Genomic DNA, 19,511 nt, shown 5'->3' on the forward strand with positions numbered 1-19,511 from the left:
TAGCATTTTTATGTCATTAAATCATGCAACAAACATTGACATACACTGAGTGTAGAAAACATAACATCTGCTCTTTCCATGACATAGACTGACCAGGTGAAAGCTATGATCCCTTATTGATGTCACTTGTTAAATCCACTTCAATCAGTGTAGATGAAGGAGAAGAGACAGGTTAAAGAAGGATTTTTAAGCCTTGAGACAATTGACACATGATTGTGTATGTGCGCCACTGAGGGTGAATGGGCAAGACAAAATATTTAAGTGTCTTTGAACGGGGTATGATAGTAGGTGCCAGGTGCACCAGTTTGTGTCAAGAACTGCAATGCTGCTGGGTTTTTGATGCTCAACAGTTTCCCGTGTGTATCAAGAATGGTCCACTAGGGGCCTCCCGGGTGGCGCAGTGGTCTAAGGCAGTGCATCGCAGTGCTAGCTGTGCCACCAGAGACTGGGTTCGAGTCCAGGCTCTGTCGCAGCCGGCCGCGACTGGGAGGCCCATGGGGCGGCGCACAATTGGTGTATTTCGCAGTGCACGCTGATCAGGTCGCTAGGTGTATGGTGTTTCCTCCAACACATTGGTGCGGCTGGCTTCCGGGTTGGATGTGCATTGTGTCAAGAAGCAGTGCGGCTTGGTTCTCGACCTTCGCCTCTCCCGAGTTCGTACGGGAGTTGTAGCGATGAGACAAGACAGTAACTACTAACAATTGGATACCACGAAAAAGAGGGTAAAAAAAAAAAGGAAAAAAGAATGGTCCACCAAAGGACATCCAGCAAACTTGACACAACTGTGGTAAGCATTGGAGTCAACATGGGCCAGCATCCCTGTGGAACACTTTCGACACCTTATAGAGTCCATGCCTCGACGAATTGAGGCTGTTCTGAGGGCAAAAGGGGGTGTATTCCGTGATGTCAGAATATTGCAGATGGAAATGTCATGAATAAAGCTGCCTCTTATTTGTAGATACTTTAAAGTCGATCATATTGATTCTACATAACACTTTTAGATCAGAACATTCTATAATGTTGCATCCTCCTATCAACAGGCTCCAGGTAGAATACCCCTGGCAATACCCACACGCATACAATACAGCAGGTAATAAGGCTTTCATTTTCTAGCAGACACAGCAGGGTGCTAGAAAATGGCGATATCACCCAAAAAAACTGCATCTTCCTGATTGATAATTGCCTATGAAGCCCTTTCTATATTAATTCGGTCTATTGCTGTAGTGCCTAAATAGAGGTTGCCATGGTAATCCAATGAGAGGGGCCGTGGAGACATAGAGGTGATTTACAATCCAACAGGTGTTCCTGTAAGGGGTGTGAGACAGGATCATACCACCACCCTCATCTCAGGAGGTGACAGATTGACTATAATTGGGAGTGAGATCTCCCTGCATTAAACTACTCTTAAAGTAGTCAAAGAAACGTTTGTAATCCAATTTTATTTTGAATTTATATAAGACGCCTATTTGTATCCTCTAGTGAACCACACAATAAGTGACAGGCAAACATGGAGGATTAAATCATTCAGAATATAATTCAGAAAAAGTAGGTGACAAACTTTCGAAAGTTTTCTGAACAGCAACCCCCGCTTTGTCTGAGCGTTAACGGGAGGAGGAGTCTGTGGTGGTATGCTTTAAGGAACAGGTGACACACTCTGGCCTGGTGGAGTGACCGTCTGCTGTGACCTCAGGGCAAAGAACAACCATTGTGTTCAGACAATAGGCACAACTGCATAATGCCTCACTACAGACATAAATAGGATCTCAGATCAGATGACCACCATGGTATGTAATAACATAGTCATATATAGACAATATGTTCCAATAAGGTCAGATAGGAAATATCTTACTCTTTAAAGTAAAATACAATATCTTTGAACACTTACACAATATTTCATTTTGTGTACCAGTTTTGAGAACAGTCAGTCAGCAGACAGTACAGTGGCAAGAAAAAGTATGCGAACCCTTTGGAATTACCAGGATTTCTGCATAAATTGGTCATAAAATTTGATCTGATCTTCATCTAAGTCACAACAATAGACAAACACAGTCTGCTTACACTAATAACACACAAGCAATTATTCATTTTCATGTCTTTATTGAACACACTGTGTAAACTTTCACAGTGTAGGGTGGAAAAAATATGTGAACCCTTGGATTTAATAACTGGTTGACCCTCCTTTAGCAGCAATAACCTCAACCAAACATTTTCTGTAGTTGCGGATCAGACCTGCACAACGGTCAGGAGGATTTTTCGACCATTCATCTTTACAAAACTGTTTCAGTTCAGTAATATTCTTGGGATGTCTGGTGTGAACTGCTCTCGAGATCATGCCACAGTATCTCAATCAGGTTGAGGTCAGGACTCTGACTGGGCCACTCCAGAAGGCGTATTTTCTTCTGTTGAAGCCATTCTGTTGTTGATTTACTTCTGTGTTTTGGGTCGTTATCCTGTTGCATCACCCATCTTCTGCTGAGCTTCAATTGACGGACAGATAGCCCTACATTCTCCTGCAAAATGTCTTGATAAACTTGGGAATTCATTTTTCCGTCGATGATAGCAAGCTGTCCAGGAGCTGAGGCAGCAAAGCAGCTCCAAACCATGATGCTCCCTCCACCATACTTTACAGTTGGAATGAGGTTTTGATGTTGGTGTGCTGTGCTGTGCCTTTTTTCCTCCTACATACATAGTGTTGTGTGTTCCTTCCAAACTCAATTTTAGTTTAATCTGTCCACAGAATATTTTGCCAGAAGTGCTGTGGAACATCCAGGTGCTCTTTTGCGAACTTCAGACGTGCAGCAGTGTTTTTTTGGACAGCAGTGGCTTCTTCCATGGTGTCCTCCCATGAACACCATTCTTGTTTAGTGTTCTTTGTATCTTAGACTCGTCAGAGATGTTAGCATGTTCCAGAGATTTCTGTAAGTCTTTAGCTGACACTCCAGGATTCTTCTTAACCTCATTGAGCATTCTGCATTGTGCTCTTGCAGTCATCTTTGCAGGACGGCCACTCCTAGGGAGAGTAGCAACAGTGCTGAACTTTCTCCATTTATAGACAAGTTGTCTTACCGTGGACTGATGAACATCAAGGCTTTTAGAGATACTTTTGTAACCCTTTCCAGCTTTATGCAAGTCAACAATTCTTCATCTTAGGTCTTCTGAGATCTCTTTTGTTCGAGGCATGGTTCACATCAGGCAATGCTTCTTGTGAATGGCAAACTCAAATTTTGTGAGAGTTTTTTATAGGGCAAGGCAGCTCTAACCAACATCTCCAATATTGTCTCATTGAATGGACTCCAGGTTAGTTGACTCCTGACTCCAATTAGCTTTTGGAAAAGTCATTTGCCTAGGGGTTCACATACTTTTTCCAACCTACACTGTGAATGTTTAAATGATTCAATATAGACAAGAAAAATACAATAATTTGTGTGCTATTAGTTTAAGAACACTGTGTTTGTCTATTGTTGTGACTAAGATGAAGATCAGATCAAATTTTATGACTAATTTATGCAGAAAACCAGGTAATTCCAAAGGGTTCACATTCTTTTTCTTGCAACTGTATGTTAGAATCAATGCCCTCCAAGCCCTAGCCATGGCTGCACCCCTGCACAGTCATGTGAAATCCACAGATTAGGGTCTAATGAATTTATTTCAATTGACTGATTTCCTAACACTGTATGAACTGGAACTCAGTCAAATCTTTTAAATTGTTGCATGTTGCGTTTATATTTTTGTTCAGTATAACGTATTTCTGGTCACTATGTGATAGCATTTGTTATTTGTCAGGATACACAATTCCATTCAAAATGTGACCTGCATTAGACAAATCACCCACATTATGTCTGTACACGCTGAAAGAGACAATGTTAGTAATTTCCACATGCCTATTATCTATAGTTTTCCTTCCTCTTTAAGAACACACAGCTTGCTGTTCAGAACATTACATGTGATACACTCCCTACTGAGGGTAACCATAGGGACTGCTGGTTTGACTGACACACTGACACACACACACACACACACACAAAGTGTGACTTTGCCTCCTCTGTGACAGCTGAGCCACTGGTGTAATCCTCAAGCTTTTCAGATTACTCCAGTTGGGGTCACATTCTACACCATCCTACACTGGGTCAGTTTTCTATGTTGTCTGTGTCAAAGCAGAGAGCTGACAGTCTGTCCACTAGCCTAGTCTGTAATATGGACAGGACATTCTCTAGTCTAGACAAAATCCTCACCCTCTCTGCTCTATGAGTGTGCTTTGAATTTGCATATTAATTAGGTAGAAAATAAAGTGTATATCTATCCAATAAGAAAAAGACAGCGGATTAAACCTGGTTAACCTCACTACACAGCTGACTATCCCTGAGCATGCGTCTCAGCAAGCCAACGAATATAGTTAATAACAATGGATTGCACCGAGCAAGGCCTGGCAAGGGACAGACTGTAGGAAAGGTCTGCTAGAGTGCTAGCTGGAATAGTTTTTCTAAAGAAAAGCTGAGCCTCAGTGTACCACACAAAACGTGTTATACTAAAAGGCCTTGACTATTCGTACCTAAACCCAATCCTCATACGCTTTCAACATGAGCATCTGTCTCACTCCCTTTCTCTAACTCTCTCTGTGTGTGTGTGTGTGTGTGTGTGTGTGTGTGTCGTGTGTGTGTGTGTGTGTGTGTGTGTGTGTGTGTGTGTGTGTGTGTGTGTCAGTCCTTGCCAGGCAGCTGAAATAGACTCCGTGGGAGGGTGTTCTCTCTCCCAGGCGTCCGTTACAGCCACAGCCACGGTCACTTCTGCAGTGGGGCAGCCATCTGCGGCCATTGTCTCAGTTGCACAACACAGGCTCACACGCATGGCTGCCCCCTAAAAGCCAGCCCCTCTACCCTCTGTCCCCCTTCCTTCTCTGCCAAGGAAAAAATGACTTCTTAATCAGTCAAAGACACAATAGTAATAGACCGTCCAACTAGAAATTAATTCAATTTCAAAGTAAGCTTTATTGTAGAGCTCTGGGGCTTTCAATGTTAGATGGTGAAATATGGTCATTTCATGGTATCCTATATATATGGGCCAATAAATATTATTCTGTACTTCATTTGAAGTGGTCCCACAATGGAACAATTTTTTTAGAGTTGACTCTTTCAGAAGTCAAGTCTATTGAAGTCAAACATAACAATACAAAATGTTATCTTGGTAAATAAAGCTCATCTCCAGAATATGTTATGTTTACATTGTCTTCAGAAAGTATTCACACCCTTTGACTTTTTCCACATTTTATTGTGCTACAGACAGAATTTAAAATTGATTAAATTGAGATTGTGTCACTGGCCTGCATACAATACCCCATAATGTAAAAGTGGAATGTCTTTTGGGATTTTTACAAATGTAAAAAAAAAAATGAAAAGCTGAAATGTCTTGAGAAAATAAGTATTCAATACCTTTGTTATGGCAAGCTTATGGCAAGTCCAGGAGTACAAATTTGCTTAACAAGTCACATAATAAATTGCATGGACTCACTATGTGTGCAATAATAGTGTTTAACATGATTTTTTAACAACTACCTCATCTCTGTACTCCACACATTTAATTATATGTAATATCCGTCAGTTGAGCAGTGAATTTCAACCACAGATTCAACCACAAAGACAAGGGAGACTTTCCAACGCCTTGCAAATAAGGGCACCTATTGGTAGATGGGTAAAAAAAAGAGGGAAAAAAAGCAGACATTGAATATCCCTTTGAGCATAGTGAAGTTAAACTTTGGATAGTGTATCAATACATCCAGTCACTACAAAGATACAGGTGTTCTTCCTAACTCAACTGCTGGAGAGGGATGAAACCGCTCAGGGATTTCAATGTTGACTTTAAAACAGTTACAGAGGAGAAAACTAAAGATGGATCAACAACATTGTAGTTACTCCATAATACTAACCTACATGACAGAGTGAAAAGAAGGAAGCCTGTACAGAATACAAATATTGCTAAACATGCATCCTGATTACAATAAGGCACTAGAGTATAACTGCAAAACATTTGCCAAAGTAATGAACTTTATGTTGTGAATACAAAGTATTATGTTCGGGGCAAATCCAACACAACATATCACTGCGTACCACTCTTCCCATTTTCTAGCATGGTGGTGTCTGCTTTTGCAAATATTTCTGAAAACAAGTTTTCACTTTGTCATTATGGGGTATTGTGTGTTAAAAAGTATTTAATACATTTTGAATTCAGGCTGTAACACAACAAAATGTGGAATAAGTCAAGGGATATGAACACTTTCTGAAGGCACTGTATGTTTTAAAACTGGCTCAAAGTAGCAACAGGGGGTGCTAAAGTAACTAAGGGCTCTATTCAACCCGCATCCCGGAAGTTGAACTTTACAGGGTGAATGAATAGAGCCCTAAACTTTGGGGAAGGAACACGTGGGATATATAATCCCAAATGCTTCCACAGTGTGTACTCATATTGTAAACTCTGACTTTGGAGGCACACTCCCAATCACATCAAGGCCCTGCAGAGCATCCAATTTAAATACATCAAAGTGATTGAGGCCGGATGACAATGCACTTTATGTGAAGACTTGATGTGATAGGTAGAGGAAGACATTTCCAGCAGGTTCATTTCCTCTCTCCTTGGTCACACTTGATTTTTTAGAACTGATAACATCCAATGCCCTCCAGCCTCATTTGTTTTTACCTCATAACTTAAGTTTGTGTTTTGATACAGATGCTAGTCATAATGACGGTAACAATATACAAGACAAGTAAAGTAATTATTTGAACCAGTCTAAAACCAAATACATTAAATAATGTGTTACAAATTATGTGAACTATTTGTATCATGAAGGTGGAGTGATCACTTGAGCAAAACATTTTAAGTATATTATTCAGTCCATTTCAGGGAGTTGTAATTGTTCATCGGGTTTATCTATATTGTGCATACTGATGTAGTGCGTTTAAGACTACATAGGCTACATGTATTAATGTTACTTTCCAGCGATATGTTTATGACGCTTACATACAGTTGACAATGTTGAATGCGACGCATGCGTTGGTGGGAGGGATTAACCACCAAGTAGGTAGGGCAAGTGGCTCAAGGACTGCACAATTTCATCTACTCCAGTTCATTTCAGTCTCTCTCTCTGCACATTACAGTCGGGACAAGAGGACCTTCAGTCTCACTGGCAGTTGTCATAAAATAAAATAGTTAAATATATGAGACAGCAGAGCGAGTTGAAATCCAACGAGGTTGTTTTGGAGTCGGATGAGTCCATGGACCAACAAGATTTTAGCGAGATGTCTGGTTATTCTATTAACGACGTCATATACTCCGAATGTTCCGCAATGGAGCAAATCGACACTTTTATGAAAAACGTTCAGGTTTTGCTGGATGCAGCAAATTACATTGAAAACCATGAAAAGAACAACGGAAGTAAGTAATGTGGTCTATTCTGGTGATTTCAGACGCAGACTGGCCAAGGCAGACAACAATGCAATGGACCGAAATGGCGACAAAAGACGCAAACATGAGTGGCAACCGTAAACATGAGGCAGTTTGCCTGATTGTGAATAATATTTAAACCTATTATGCCAATGCAAATTGGTTTAAATGAAAGAGAGCCTATAGCCTACAAATAACAATACATGGTCAAAAACAAACCCGTGACATCGAATTACTTTCTCACCCTCTGGCATTTTCCATGAACGGTAACCGTATTTAAATGTATATTAAATTGCGCATTTTCCAATTGGATGAGACTTGCCTATGGCTCCATTAATGTCTTTCCTTAGAGACAATCTAAACTAAACAGCCTAATGGTATCCGTGAAGGCATCCCTGTGTGTGTAAAATAGACTGTCTTCCGTTGAACACGTCGAATTACTTATTAAAATATTTAGGCTACATAATAGGCTAATCGATCTATCAAACTCACTCACCTTGTTTTAAAAAAACCTAGCCTACTCAACATTTAGCATAGGGTTTCCTTCAACTTCTATCTGTGGATGCCTGCAGGCCGAAGAAAAGCAAATTAATTCCTAGGAGGCCTGTTTATCTCAGACCAAAGTCAAATGAGGCAAATCAAACCTTAACAAATGTTAATTTTCATTGAGAAAACTCGGCATATTGTGCAGAAGCTGAATAGAGAAACCCTATAATTCCATCCCTATAATTTCTTTATTCCTGTCAATTGCGCTTCCTCTCTATCCACATGGAGCAAAATATACCGTTTTGATTGGACTAAACACATGTTCCCATCTTGCGAGTCCTTGCAGATATCCAATCAAACACAGGTTCAACTTTGACGTCGCATTCCGATTTGCAAAGTGTCTCTGGGATTTGTAGGCTTATGGACACAGTCTTCTATATGCATTTTATTGCGTACTGTAATAGCCTACTATGTGATATTCCATCATTACCTAATTAATGAATAGTCCTATGTCTTGAAGAAAGAGTTCGTTGGTATTTTTCAATAAACCATGTACAAAATATAGGTTTAGGCTTACGTGCTTTACAGCACGAACACTAGGTTGCTGCCAATGATGTATATAAACTGGATGGATGACGTTGCGAATTATTGACAATTGGGTTGTTTTGAAGCCACATTTCGGGCCATATTGGCACTCCCCAGTAGTAGCAGGCCTCCATAGGAATGAATGGAATTATACAGTAATTCAATTAAACGTTTCAAGGACACAATTACATGTATTTAATATTTTTTGTTGTAGTGGGGACAGTAACATTAGTTATCTCAAATAATTATACTTTATGTTTAGCTCACATATAATTTAAAAGTATGCATTAAGGTGTCTGTAATATAATACAATGTGTCAAAAACAAATGTAGACATTAATAAATGCATTTTTATAGCTTCCAAAACATTTTTAAGCTATACTGACATGCTTGGTGCCCAAATTGATGATGTTTGATGAGTGGAGATGAACAGATTCAATTCAGTCAGTTGTCCTGATGAGCCCATCCCATCTAGCTATTTTATGCTTATGGATAGGAACTTCAGCTAGAATTTTAAACTTGTCTTGTCTGAGTGTTTAGAATAATTCCGTTTTTACAAGAGTGATTATTATTTTACAAAAATGAAATGTTAGATGTTAAAGCCATAACTTTGTACATTTTCGGTGAAAATCACTACGATAAATCTTCTTTAGTTGTCACCCTGGCCTGATATTCGCTGCACTATCTAGTGGCCGCTTCCCTCTCCTTAGTGTGGCAAGCGGGAGCAAAGGACACTGTATCCAGTGTGGTTGTGTTGCCGGCTTTCAGCGCAAACTCCCCATTGAGCAGTGTAGACTGCATCACAGTGACATCCAGATGGTAACAATCAATATTACAAGTTATTTCTCGTGTAGGCTGCTATCCTACTCTAAATAATATCAAGTGGAATGGAAAGAATTGGAGATGGTGAACAAATCCAGATGACAAGTTTCAACTAGCACCATGCTGCTGTTACCAGCTGGTGGGGTAGTGCCAGCTATCAGTAATCTAGTGTGTATATACAGTATATATAAATCACTGGTTGCTACTCAAACAAAATAACCTTGATGGAATTTATCCCAAAATGCATTGCAGGTGGCTTTAAAACTGTCCTCTTGTCAGCTGTTGAGAAGGTAAACGACAGTGTTGGGTCAAGCTACAAGCATATATATATATACACACACTACCGTTCAAAAGTTTGGGGTCACTTAGAAATGTCCTTGTTTTTGAAAGAAAAGAAAAAAGATTGTCCATTAAAATAACATCAAATTGATCAGAAATACAGTGTAGACATTGTTAATGTTGTAAATGACTATTGTAGCTGGAAACGGCTTCTTTAGACTTGAGTAGACTTGAGTATCTGGAGCATCAGCATTTGTGGGTTCGATTACAGGCTCAAAATGGTCAGAAACAAAGAACTTTCTTCTGAAACTCATCAGTCTATTCTTGTTCTGAGAAATGAAGGCTATTCCATGCGAGAAATTGCCAAGAAACTGATGATCTCATACAATGCGGTTTACTACTCCCTTCACAGAACAGTGCAAACTGGCTCTAAACAGAATAGAAAGAGGAGTGGGAGGCCCTGGTGCACAACTGATCAAGAGGACAAGTACATTAGTGTCTAGTTTGAGAAACAGACGCCTCACAAGTCCTCAACTGGCAGCTTCATGAAATAGTACCCACAAAACACCAGTCTCAACGTCAACAGTGAAGAGGTGACTCCGGGATGCTGGCCTTGTAAGCAGTTGCAAAAAAAAAACATATCTCAGGCTGGCCAATAAAAAGATTAAGATGGGCAAAAGAACACAGACACTGAACAGAAGAACTCTGCCTAGAAGGCCAGTTTCCCGGACTCGCCTCTTCAATGTTGACGTTGAGACTGGTGTTTTGCAGGTACTATTTCATGAAGCTGCCAGTTAATTATTTAATCAGGACAATAGTTTTCAGTTGTGCTAATACCAGTTCAAAAGGGTTTTCTAATGATCAATTAGCCTTTTAAAATTATAAACTTGGATTAGCTAACACAATGTGCCATTGGAACACAGGAGTGATGGTTGCTGATAATGAGCTTATGTAGATATTCCATAAAAAATCAGCTGTTTCCATTTCTGATCAATTTGATGTTATTTTAATGGACCAAAAAATGCTTTTCTTTCAAAAACAAGGACATTTCTAAGTGCCCCCAAACTTTTGAACGGTAGTGTATATATTACAATAATCAACAGTATATGACTACTGTTTGCCAACATTGAAAGATTATTGGAATCTTCAGCATATCTAAAGAGGGAGTGGGGTATGTGACATGTTGTCTGCGCATTCCCTGTTGTGTTGGGACTTTAGACTATAGCTTGATGTCACAAATGTTACAGAACAAAACACTACCATGAAAGTAAGCCTTTGTCTGACGGAGATGACAGAATTTGTAGTGTATAATGTGTTACTTATATACACTGAGTATACCAAACATTAGGTACCCTCCATTGTTAAAACACACAGGAAACTGTTGAGCTTGAAAAACCCAGCAGCTTTGCAGTTCTAGACACAAACCGGTGCGCCTGGCACCTACTACCATACCCCGTTCAAAGGCACATGAATCTTTTGTCTTGCCATTTCAACCTCTGAATGGCACACATACACAGTCCATGTCTCGATTGTCTGAAGGCTTAAAAATCCTTCTTTAACCTGTCTCCTCCACTTCATCTACACTGACTGAAGTGGATTTAACAAGTGACATCCAAAATGGATCATAGCTTTCACCTTGATTCACCTGGTCAGTCTATGTCATGGTAAGAGCAGGTGTCCTTACTGTTTTGTATACTTAGTGTATATTTCATCACCAGAATGTGAACATGGATATGCCTCAACATACCCTGCAACTCAGAGCACGCATCATCAGAGACAACGGAAATTCAAGAATAAGAAAATTGACAATATTCACCACAGGTAAATTAATCTTGTCATAATTATTCATAACTCTTATTATAAATACCCATGTTACAGTTGCATGATAACATTTTAGTTTTTATCCCTTCATTATTGGACTTGGCTCCAACATCAGTCAAATGTGGAAAAAAACCAGTGAAACTAGAAAGAAACTGTCAAACCAGTTTTTTTTCCCTTCTCTCTTGCTAACATATCTTGTTTTTTGATTTATGTCTATAACCTGTCCATTTTTTTTTTTTTTACACCCAGGTCAGCACACAATGAGCTGGAAAAAAACAGGTGAGTCAGAAGGGGTTGTGACCATCATTCTGTGTTAGAGTCCATTACGAGAATTTCCATTGACAGTTAATGGTTATTATTGATAAATTGAAGATCTCTGTAAATACTACATTTGTATTAATCTGCCATTTTCTTCTCTACTCCGTTCCCCACCGAACTGTGATTTGCTCACACAACTGTGTACTACGGGGTAAAACACTTGAGTTACAAGATAATTCATTAGTCAAAGGGATATTGTGCTTATATGTCTTATGGTGCATTATGTGTCCACAAAATCATTCAACTGTGCAGACTGATACATGGTTTGATAGCACACATATAATACAGGGATGGAAATATTGTTTTTCTACAAATTTCATACAATTTTAAGTAATGTGGAAAATGGCTATTCCCAGGGACTTTATCTCTAGACCAAGCTGTCTTTTCAAAATGGAACTTCAAGCTGATAATCCAAAATACTCAGGAGGCTGCATATATTTTTGCATATCCTAGTGATATGCTAAATATATTGACCCACAATTTAAAAATGTAATACTGGCTTATTTATTATTTCATGGCTGGACTTCAAACACCACTTATTTGATCAACATCTTCACAATTTCAATCTTGTTTGTACAGTGGTGGTCATTAGCATGCTAGCATTCTGGGGGTAGCATAATGCATAGAACAAAGATGTCTGTTTTGCAAGGCAAATTAGGGTGTGTAGTCCAGTACAGATTCTTAACCATACGTTTCCACAGTTGGACCTGGAAGTGCTTGTTTTAGACGGTGTGCCTCCCTCCACATAAACTAAGCTTTTCTGTGCATTGAAAATCAGTTTATTGCACAGGACCTGATCTTTGTTTCCTAGGAAAAGCACATGTCAGGGCACGGTTCCCAAAATACAGTGACAAGTGCTAATCTGTAGAGAGCAGCCAGTGTGGGAATCATGTAGATCACAGAGAGTGAAGGGCCAGGCATCTGGATGATAAAAACGTAATCTCAAACGGACTCTTTGTACTACAAAGGGTTGGTCATCATTAGCCAGACAGGAGTTGACATCCCAACTTGACCTATATTTCAATACATTTGATAGTAAGAATAATGCCCTTCCAAATCTAGACACTAGGATGTTCAGTTCTTATGGCGCAAAGGCCCTGGCCTTAAAATGAGATTGTCTGCCTGCCAGCTCATAGCTCTGGGCACAGACTATGTATTCCATCTAAGTAATGGATTAGCCTGTCTATCCAACAAAATGGAAAAAAATATATAGGTAATGTCATTACTAAAAAACAGATCAATGTCTAATTTGTCCAAATATATTCATTTATTCATCCATCGATGTGGAGGGGATGGGAATAATAGGGCCTCATCAAGGAATTAATTTATGTATAAAATAAATGTTATTCAATTCCAGGAATTGCATCTGGATGTAGAGACTGTTCCTATTATTGTTTTCACTAAAGATTAGTCCTCTATTGTTTCTTCCCCCTCTCAGACGAGCACATCTCCGCCTGTGTTTGGAGAGGTTAAAGATGTTGATCCCACTGGGACCCAACTGCAGTCGGCACACTACCCTGGGGTTGCTTAACAAGGCCAAGGGTCACATTAAGGTATTGTAGTCAACAATGCCGCCATGGTGGTGTCATGGGGACCATGGTGTCATGGGATCTGGTGAATGGTTAAATTGAAGCCCCTAGCCTATGGATAGAGAAGCTTTGTGCTCCCATGACCTGCCATAGCACTGCAGCACAGAAACACAATGTGATCTACTTTCTCAGCCTGCAAATCACTTGCTACTCCTGACTGCACACTTCTGGGCCTGACTCAAGCAAATCCAACGAAAATGGGAATATACCTTAAATGGGTCTAACTGATTGATCAAACATGATTGGTTAGAAAGGTTTTCCCCCTATTGTGTCTATCTGTAGATGTAGTTTGGACAGGGCCAGCTCTAACGAGAGAAAAATGTATGTTTTAAAGTTAATTTCCTGAAATTGTACACATTTTGCAATGGGTGTACAGAAAATGTTGCAGTTTTAAATGAAGTTTTCTGCAATTCTACACATTTTGCAATGAGGCAGAGTGAAAACTTTGCAATTTTATACAAAATGTCATGCAATTCAATTCGTTTTGCTATGGGACATTTTTGCAGTTGTACAGCTAATTTCCTGCAATTCTACATATTTTGTAATGACTTATGCCTAATTATTTCTGAGTGAGAATGACAAAAGAAATCAATGGGGGCCCACTGGAGGTCAGGGCTCCTGGGCACGTGTCCTGCATGCCCGGTTGGTATTCGCCCATGATTACTACAAGTTTAGATAGATAGCTGGTAGTTAGATAGCTGGCTAGACTAACTACCAATCTAAAAATTGTTAGCCGACATGCCTAATTGAGTGACTGACATAGCCTACTCTAACCAGAGAAAAACTGCTGATGCACAACCAAATTTCACCAGGTGTATTTTCCTATTCTTACTCTCAATAGTAAGTTGAGACCCCAATGGAGTTCCTAAAAATATATATACAGTACCATTCGGAAAAGATTCAGACCCCTTGACTTGTTCCACATTTTGTTACATTACAGCTTTATTTTAAAATGGATTAAATAAAACATTTTCCTCATCAATCTACACACAACACCTCATAATTACAAAGTCAAAAACAGGTTTTTAGACATTTTAGCAAGAACAAAAATACCTTATTTACATAAGTATTCAGACCTTTCTGCTATGAGACTCGAAATTAAGCTCAGGTGCATCCCATTTTCATTGATCATCCTTGAGATGTGTTTCTACAACTTGAGACCACCTGTGGTAAATTAAATTGAATGGACATGATTTGGAAAGGCACACGCCTGTCTATATAAGGTCTCACAGTTGATAGTGCATGTCAGAGCAAAAACCAAGCAATGAGGTCGAAGGAGTTGTTCATAGAGCACCGAGACAGGATTGTGGCAAGATCTGGGGAAGGTTACAAAAAAAATTCTGCAGCGTTGAAGGTCCCCGAGAACACAGTGGCCTCCATCATTCCTAAATGGAAGAAGTTTGGAACCACCAGACTCTTCCTAGAGCTGGCCGCCCGGCTAAACTGAGCAATCAAGAGAGAAGGGTCCTGGTCAGGGAGGTGACCAAGAACCTGATGGTCACTCTGACAGAGCTCCAGAGTTCCTCTGTGGAGAAAGGAAAACCTTCCAGAAGGACAACCATCTATGCAGCACTCCACCAATCAGGTCTTTATGGTAGAGTGGCCAGACGGAAGCCACTCCTCAGGAAAAGGCACATGGCAGCCCGCTTGGAGTTTGCCATAAGGCACCAAAAGACTCTCAGACCATGAGAAACAAGATTCTCTGGTCTGATGAAACCAAGATTGAACTCTTTCGCCTGAATGCCAAGCATCACATCTGGAGGAAACCTGCCACCATCTCTACGGTGAAGCATGGTGGTGGCAGCATCATGCTGTGTGGATGTTTTACAGTGGCAGGGACTGGGAGACTTTTCAGGATCGATGGAAAGATGAACGGAGAAAAGTAGAGAGAGATCCTTGATGAAAACCTTTCCAGAGCACTCAGGACCTCAGACTGTGGCGAAGCTTCACCTTCCAACAGGACAATGACCCTAAGCATGCTGCCAAGACAACGCAGGAGTGGTTTCGGGACCAGTCTCTGAATATCCTTGAGTGGCCCAGCCAGAGCCCGGACTTGAACCCGATCTAACATCGCTGGAGAATCATGAAAATAGCTGTGCAGCGACGCTCCCCATCCAACCTGACAGAGCTTGAGAGGATCTGCAGAGAAGAATGGGAGAAACTCCCCAAATACAGGTGTTCCAAGCTTGTAGTGTAATAACCAAAAAGACTCAAGGCTATAATTGCTGCCAAAGGTACTTCAACAAAGTACTGAGTAAAGGGTCTGAATACTTATGTTAATATTAGTTCAGTTTTTTATATTGAATACATTAGCAAAAATGTGTTTTGTCATTATGGGATATTGTGTATAGATTGATGAGGAACAAAAACAATTGAATTCATTTTAGAATAAGGCTGTAATGTAACAGAATGTGTAAAAAGTCAATGGGTCTGAGTACTTTAGGAATACAATGTATTTTTTTTGGAGGGGTGACCGCTTAAGCCTGCAACCGGCCCTGAGTCTGGAGAACCTATTTGTCTCCCCCTTGTTAACTCGGAAAAAGCCTTTGCAATTGATCTGAGATGTTTGGCACATTACTGTGTTTCAGAATTAAAATACAAAATGAAAGGAAGTGTGGCTTGTATGTTCAGCCTTAACCAACACAGCTGTTGCCTTTGTTTTCCTCCCAGCAGCAAATTCAGGTCTACAATTGGCCATCATACAAAAATGTCAGGAATTACTTTGCAACTACAGCCGTTTGGATCTGTTGGTATTTTTCGCCTGGTCTGATGTGGATGAATTCACATATGATTATTCAGGCTCAGAAGAACACAACACGCAGTTTGTCCCTCAATCTTGAGTGTTGCAAGAGTAGAGTAAAATTAAAATAAAAACATTCAATTTAAAATGTTTGTAAATGGCAGCTGTTGAAGATTCTATCATTTGTACAGTAAAACTGAATATGTACTGTGAGACAGAGGGCTGTGTTTTATTGTATTTATTTACCTAGGCAAGTCAGTTAAGAACAAATTCTTATTTTACAATGAGGGCCTGCCCCTGCCAAACCCTTCCCTAACCCTGATGACGCTGGGCCAATTGTGCGCTGCCCTATCGGACTCCCAGTCATGGCCGGTTGTGATACAGCCCAGGATCGAACCAGGGTCTGTAGTGATGCCTCTAGCACTGAGAGGCACTGCCTTAGACCGCTGTGCCACTCGGGATGTGCAGATGTCTGAGGAAATTTGATAAATAGTTGCTCTTTAGCCTACACCATTTATGTTAAATAAGGTTACATTTAAAATATAAATATATATATGTGTGTGTGTGTAATTATTATTAATAAAATATTAAGGGTTATGCACACATTAGGTTGATTAACTCTCTCTCCTCTCTGTATGTTTGTAGAAACTAGAGGAGATGGACCGGAGGAGCCAGCACCAGCTGGAAAGCCTGGAGCGAGAGCAGAGGCACCTGCAGAGGCAGCTGGCCCACCTGCAGACCCCCGGAGGCGGAGACAGGGACAGGGTCCGTATGGACAGCCTAGGTTCCCCAGAACACTCTGACTCAGACCAAGGTGAGCCAATTCCACAGAGCTTAGTTAGTCCCTTAGAGGGAACAGAATAATCTGAAACACACCCCAAGCAAATGCACCCAACACATTTGTAGTCACAAGCTTGATGTAGTCATTGCGTGTTATGAATATGGGAGCTAATACTCAACTTTTTACTTCTGTAATACATATAAGTGAATTTGTCCCAATACTTTTGGTCCCCAAAAATGGGGGGGACTATGTACAAAAAGTGCTGTAATTTTTAAACTGCTCACCGCGATATGGATGAAAATAACCTAAATTTAAAGCAGACAGTCTGCACTTTAACCTCTTACTGTTTCAACTTCAAAATCCAAAGTGCTGGAGTAGTGCCAAAACAAAACAGTCACTGTCCCAATACCTTTGGAGCTCACTGTAATTTGTCTGACAGTGGCAATGTTATACAAAGACAGTTTAGTTCCATTTCAAACCAGTCAATAGAATTTACATGTGTTACAGTCTATATAATGTAGCACTGGGTGTCATCAAGCATTAATTGTCACTCAATACATTCACCTGATTAATAAGTGTGGGAGGATCATTATTAAATATTTCCTCTGACTCTAATTTCTGTAGAAGAGATCAAGGTGGACGTGGAAAGCACTGACTTCTCCCATGGAGAGTTGGACAGTATCAGCACCAACGGCTGCAGTGACTTGGAAGACCACAACAGTCGGCAGAGCCTGGCCAGCGACGAGGGCTACTCCACCTGCAGTCTAAAACTGGCCTTTTCCTCCTAAGAACCAGCCTGAAGCTCCTCATCCACACCTGCAGTCTAAACTGGCCTTCTAGGAATCATCCTGAAGCTCCTCATCCACACCTGTAGTTCCTCATCCAGACCTGCAGTCTAAACTGGCCTTCTAGGAATCATCCTGAAGCTCCTCATCCACACCTATAGTTCCTCATCCAGACCTGCAGTCTAAACTGGGCTTCTAAGAACCAGTCTAAAACACCACTCCACCTGCAGTCTATAACTGGTCCTCTACTACGAACCAACCTGAAGTTCAACTCCTTATGCAGTCTAAATCTGGACTCACCTCCTAAGAACCAGCCTAAATCAAGAACCAGCTAAAAGCTAAACCCCACCTACAGTTCGAAAAGACAGATCTTACCTCAACTGTAAAATCTTGACTCTGATGTGTCTGTTGCCCATCTCCTCCTAAAACCAGCACAAAAACTACATAAAACCAGCCAGAAGCTCACCAGTGACAAGGGCAACTTCCCCCCCCCCCTTTGGAAACCCCTAGAAGATGACCATCTGAGAAAAGAAACAATTCTTGTCAATCACCAAGCAAGTTACTAGGGCTTCTCTATCTCCAATCCAAACCATTTTTCTTATACAGTACCCACAGCTTGCATAGCCCACAGTTATACCCCAAATCTTATACAAGCCACCAATGTTATTCCTACCTTATGATTGAGAAATGTATTTATTTTCCCAATATTTATCGTGCTGTACTGTCTTGGTCATACTTGAATTATGAAATGAATGGATAATATTATTTGGATGTTTTGACAACTGTAAAGTTTGGTTTTATATAAGTCTTGTGGTTTTGAACTGAGCGTTGACAAGTTCTTAGACAAAAGCTAGTGCAATGGTACACGACAAGCTAAATGTATCACTCTGGTCTGTTGTGAGATGGACATTTATCCCTGTTGAGATTTCAAAATAATTGTTTGTATACATTAGGCAGCTATGAGATATATCGCACTTCAAGGCCCAAGCACAATTCTGAAGCAATAACATTTGCCAGTTATGTCAACTCTTAAGTTGGCTGTTTTAGGCACACAATTTTGGCCGTCAACACCAAATTGAATGTGCTTGTTTTGTAACTTCAATAGCTTTAATTACAAATAGTAATCAATATTAAGATAATGGTTTGAACAAAAGTCATGTTGCATGTGTATTGAATGTAGTTTTCAATTTTTTTCATCATGGGCTTTGGATTGACCAGTTGAGAGCTCATGTCTTTGTATTGATGAACAACACATGGCAGAGTTTTTACTTAGTAACTTATTTGTTGCATTGTAGCTGAGAAGCATTCCAATGTTAAAACCCTGACACTGTATATTCTGAGTATTTATGTAGAAAAAAATCTAACTTTCCCCTAATTGCACTGCAAGACTATTCCACTAACCAAATTGGAAATGTCATATGACCATACCCATATTTTTGTGATACAACTAAATAGATTATCACCACCAACTGTGTCTTAACAAGGCTAAATTGACACTTGCACAGGTTTCTTAGTTCCAAGTCTTTATTCAATGTCAGTGTTGGGTAATTTGTAAAATGCACTATGAAAAAGACTGGTTCTAAGAAAGTGTCTCTTAACACTACTGCGCTAAATCAGCCATCAAAGGTGACTTTTACAAAAGAACATGCTGCTGGCCCCCTGCTACCATTTTGTGTTTCCTGGTAGTGGTCCCTTAAACTTGATCAATAAACCTCTACCACCCCACGTAGGTATACAATGTCCAGTTGTTCCTTGTTATTGGTGTGTCCAAAGCTATAATTATATATACACTATTCATTACTGAAATCATGTATTTTCTATGCAGTACACTTCTGTGCTAGCACCAGACAGATGCAATCTTGCAATAAATCACAA

At 40.1% G+C, this 19,511-nt stretch overlaps 1 protein-coding gene across 1 annotated transcript; it reads left to right on the top strand.

Moving 5' to 3' along the window:
• Positions 1-7,066: 7,066 nt before the first annotated feature.
• On the top strand, positions 7,067-19,378 carry LOC106577023 (max interactor 1, dimerization protein). The gene is made up of 6 exons (XM_014154671.2): positions 7,067-7,422; positions 11,321-11,423; positions 11,673-11,702; positions 13,180-13,294; positions 16,716-16,884; positions 17,476-19,378. The coding sequence occupies exons 1-6, from the start codon at positions 7,206-7,208 to the stop codon at positions 17,637-17,639; spliced, it is 798 nt and encodes a 265-aa protein (XP_014010146.1). The 5' UTR covers positions 7,067-7,205; the 3' UTR covers positions 17,640-19,378.
• The last annotated feature ends 133 nt before the right edge of the window (positions 19,379-19,511 follow it).

The sequence above is a fragment of the Salmo salar genome, chromosome ssa18, assembly GCF_905237065.1.
Source record: "Salmo salar chromosome ssa18, Ssal_v3.1, whole genome shotgun sequence".
In the NCBI taxonomy this organism is placed as follows: Eukaryota; Metazoa; Chordata; class Actinopteri; order Salmoniformes; family Salmonidae; genus Salmo; species Salmo salar.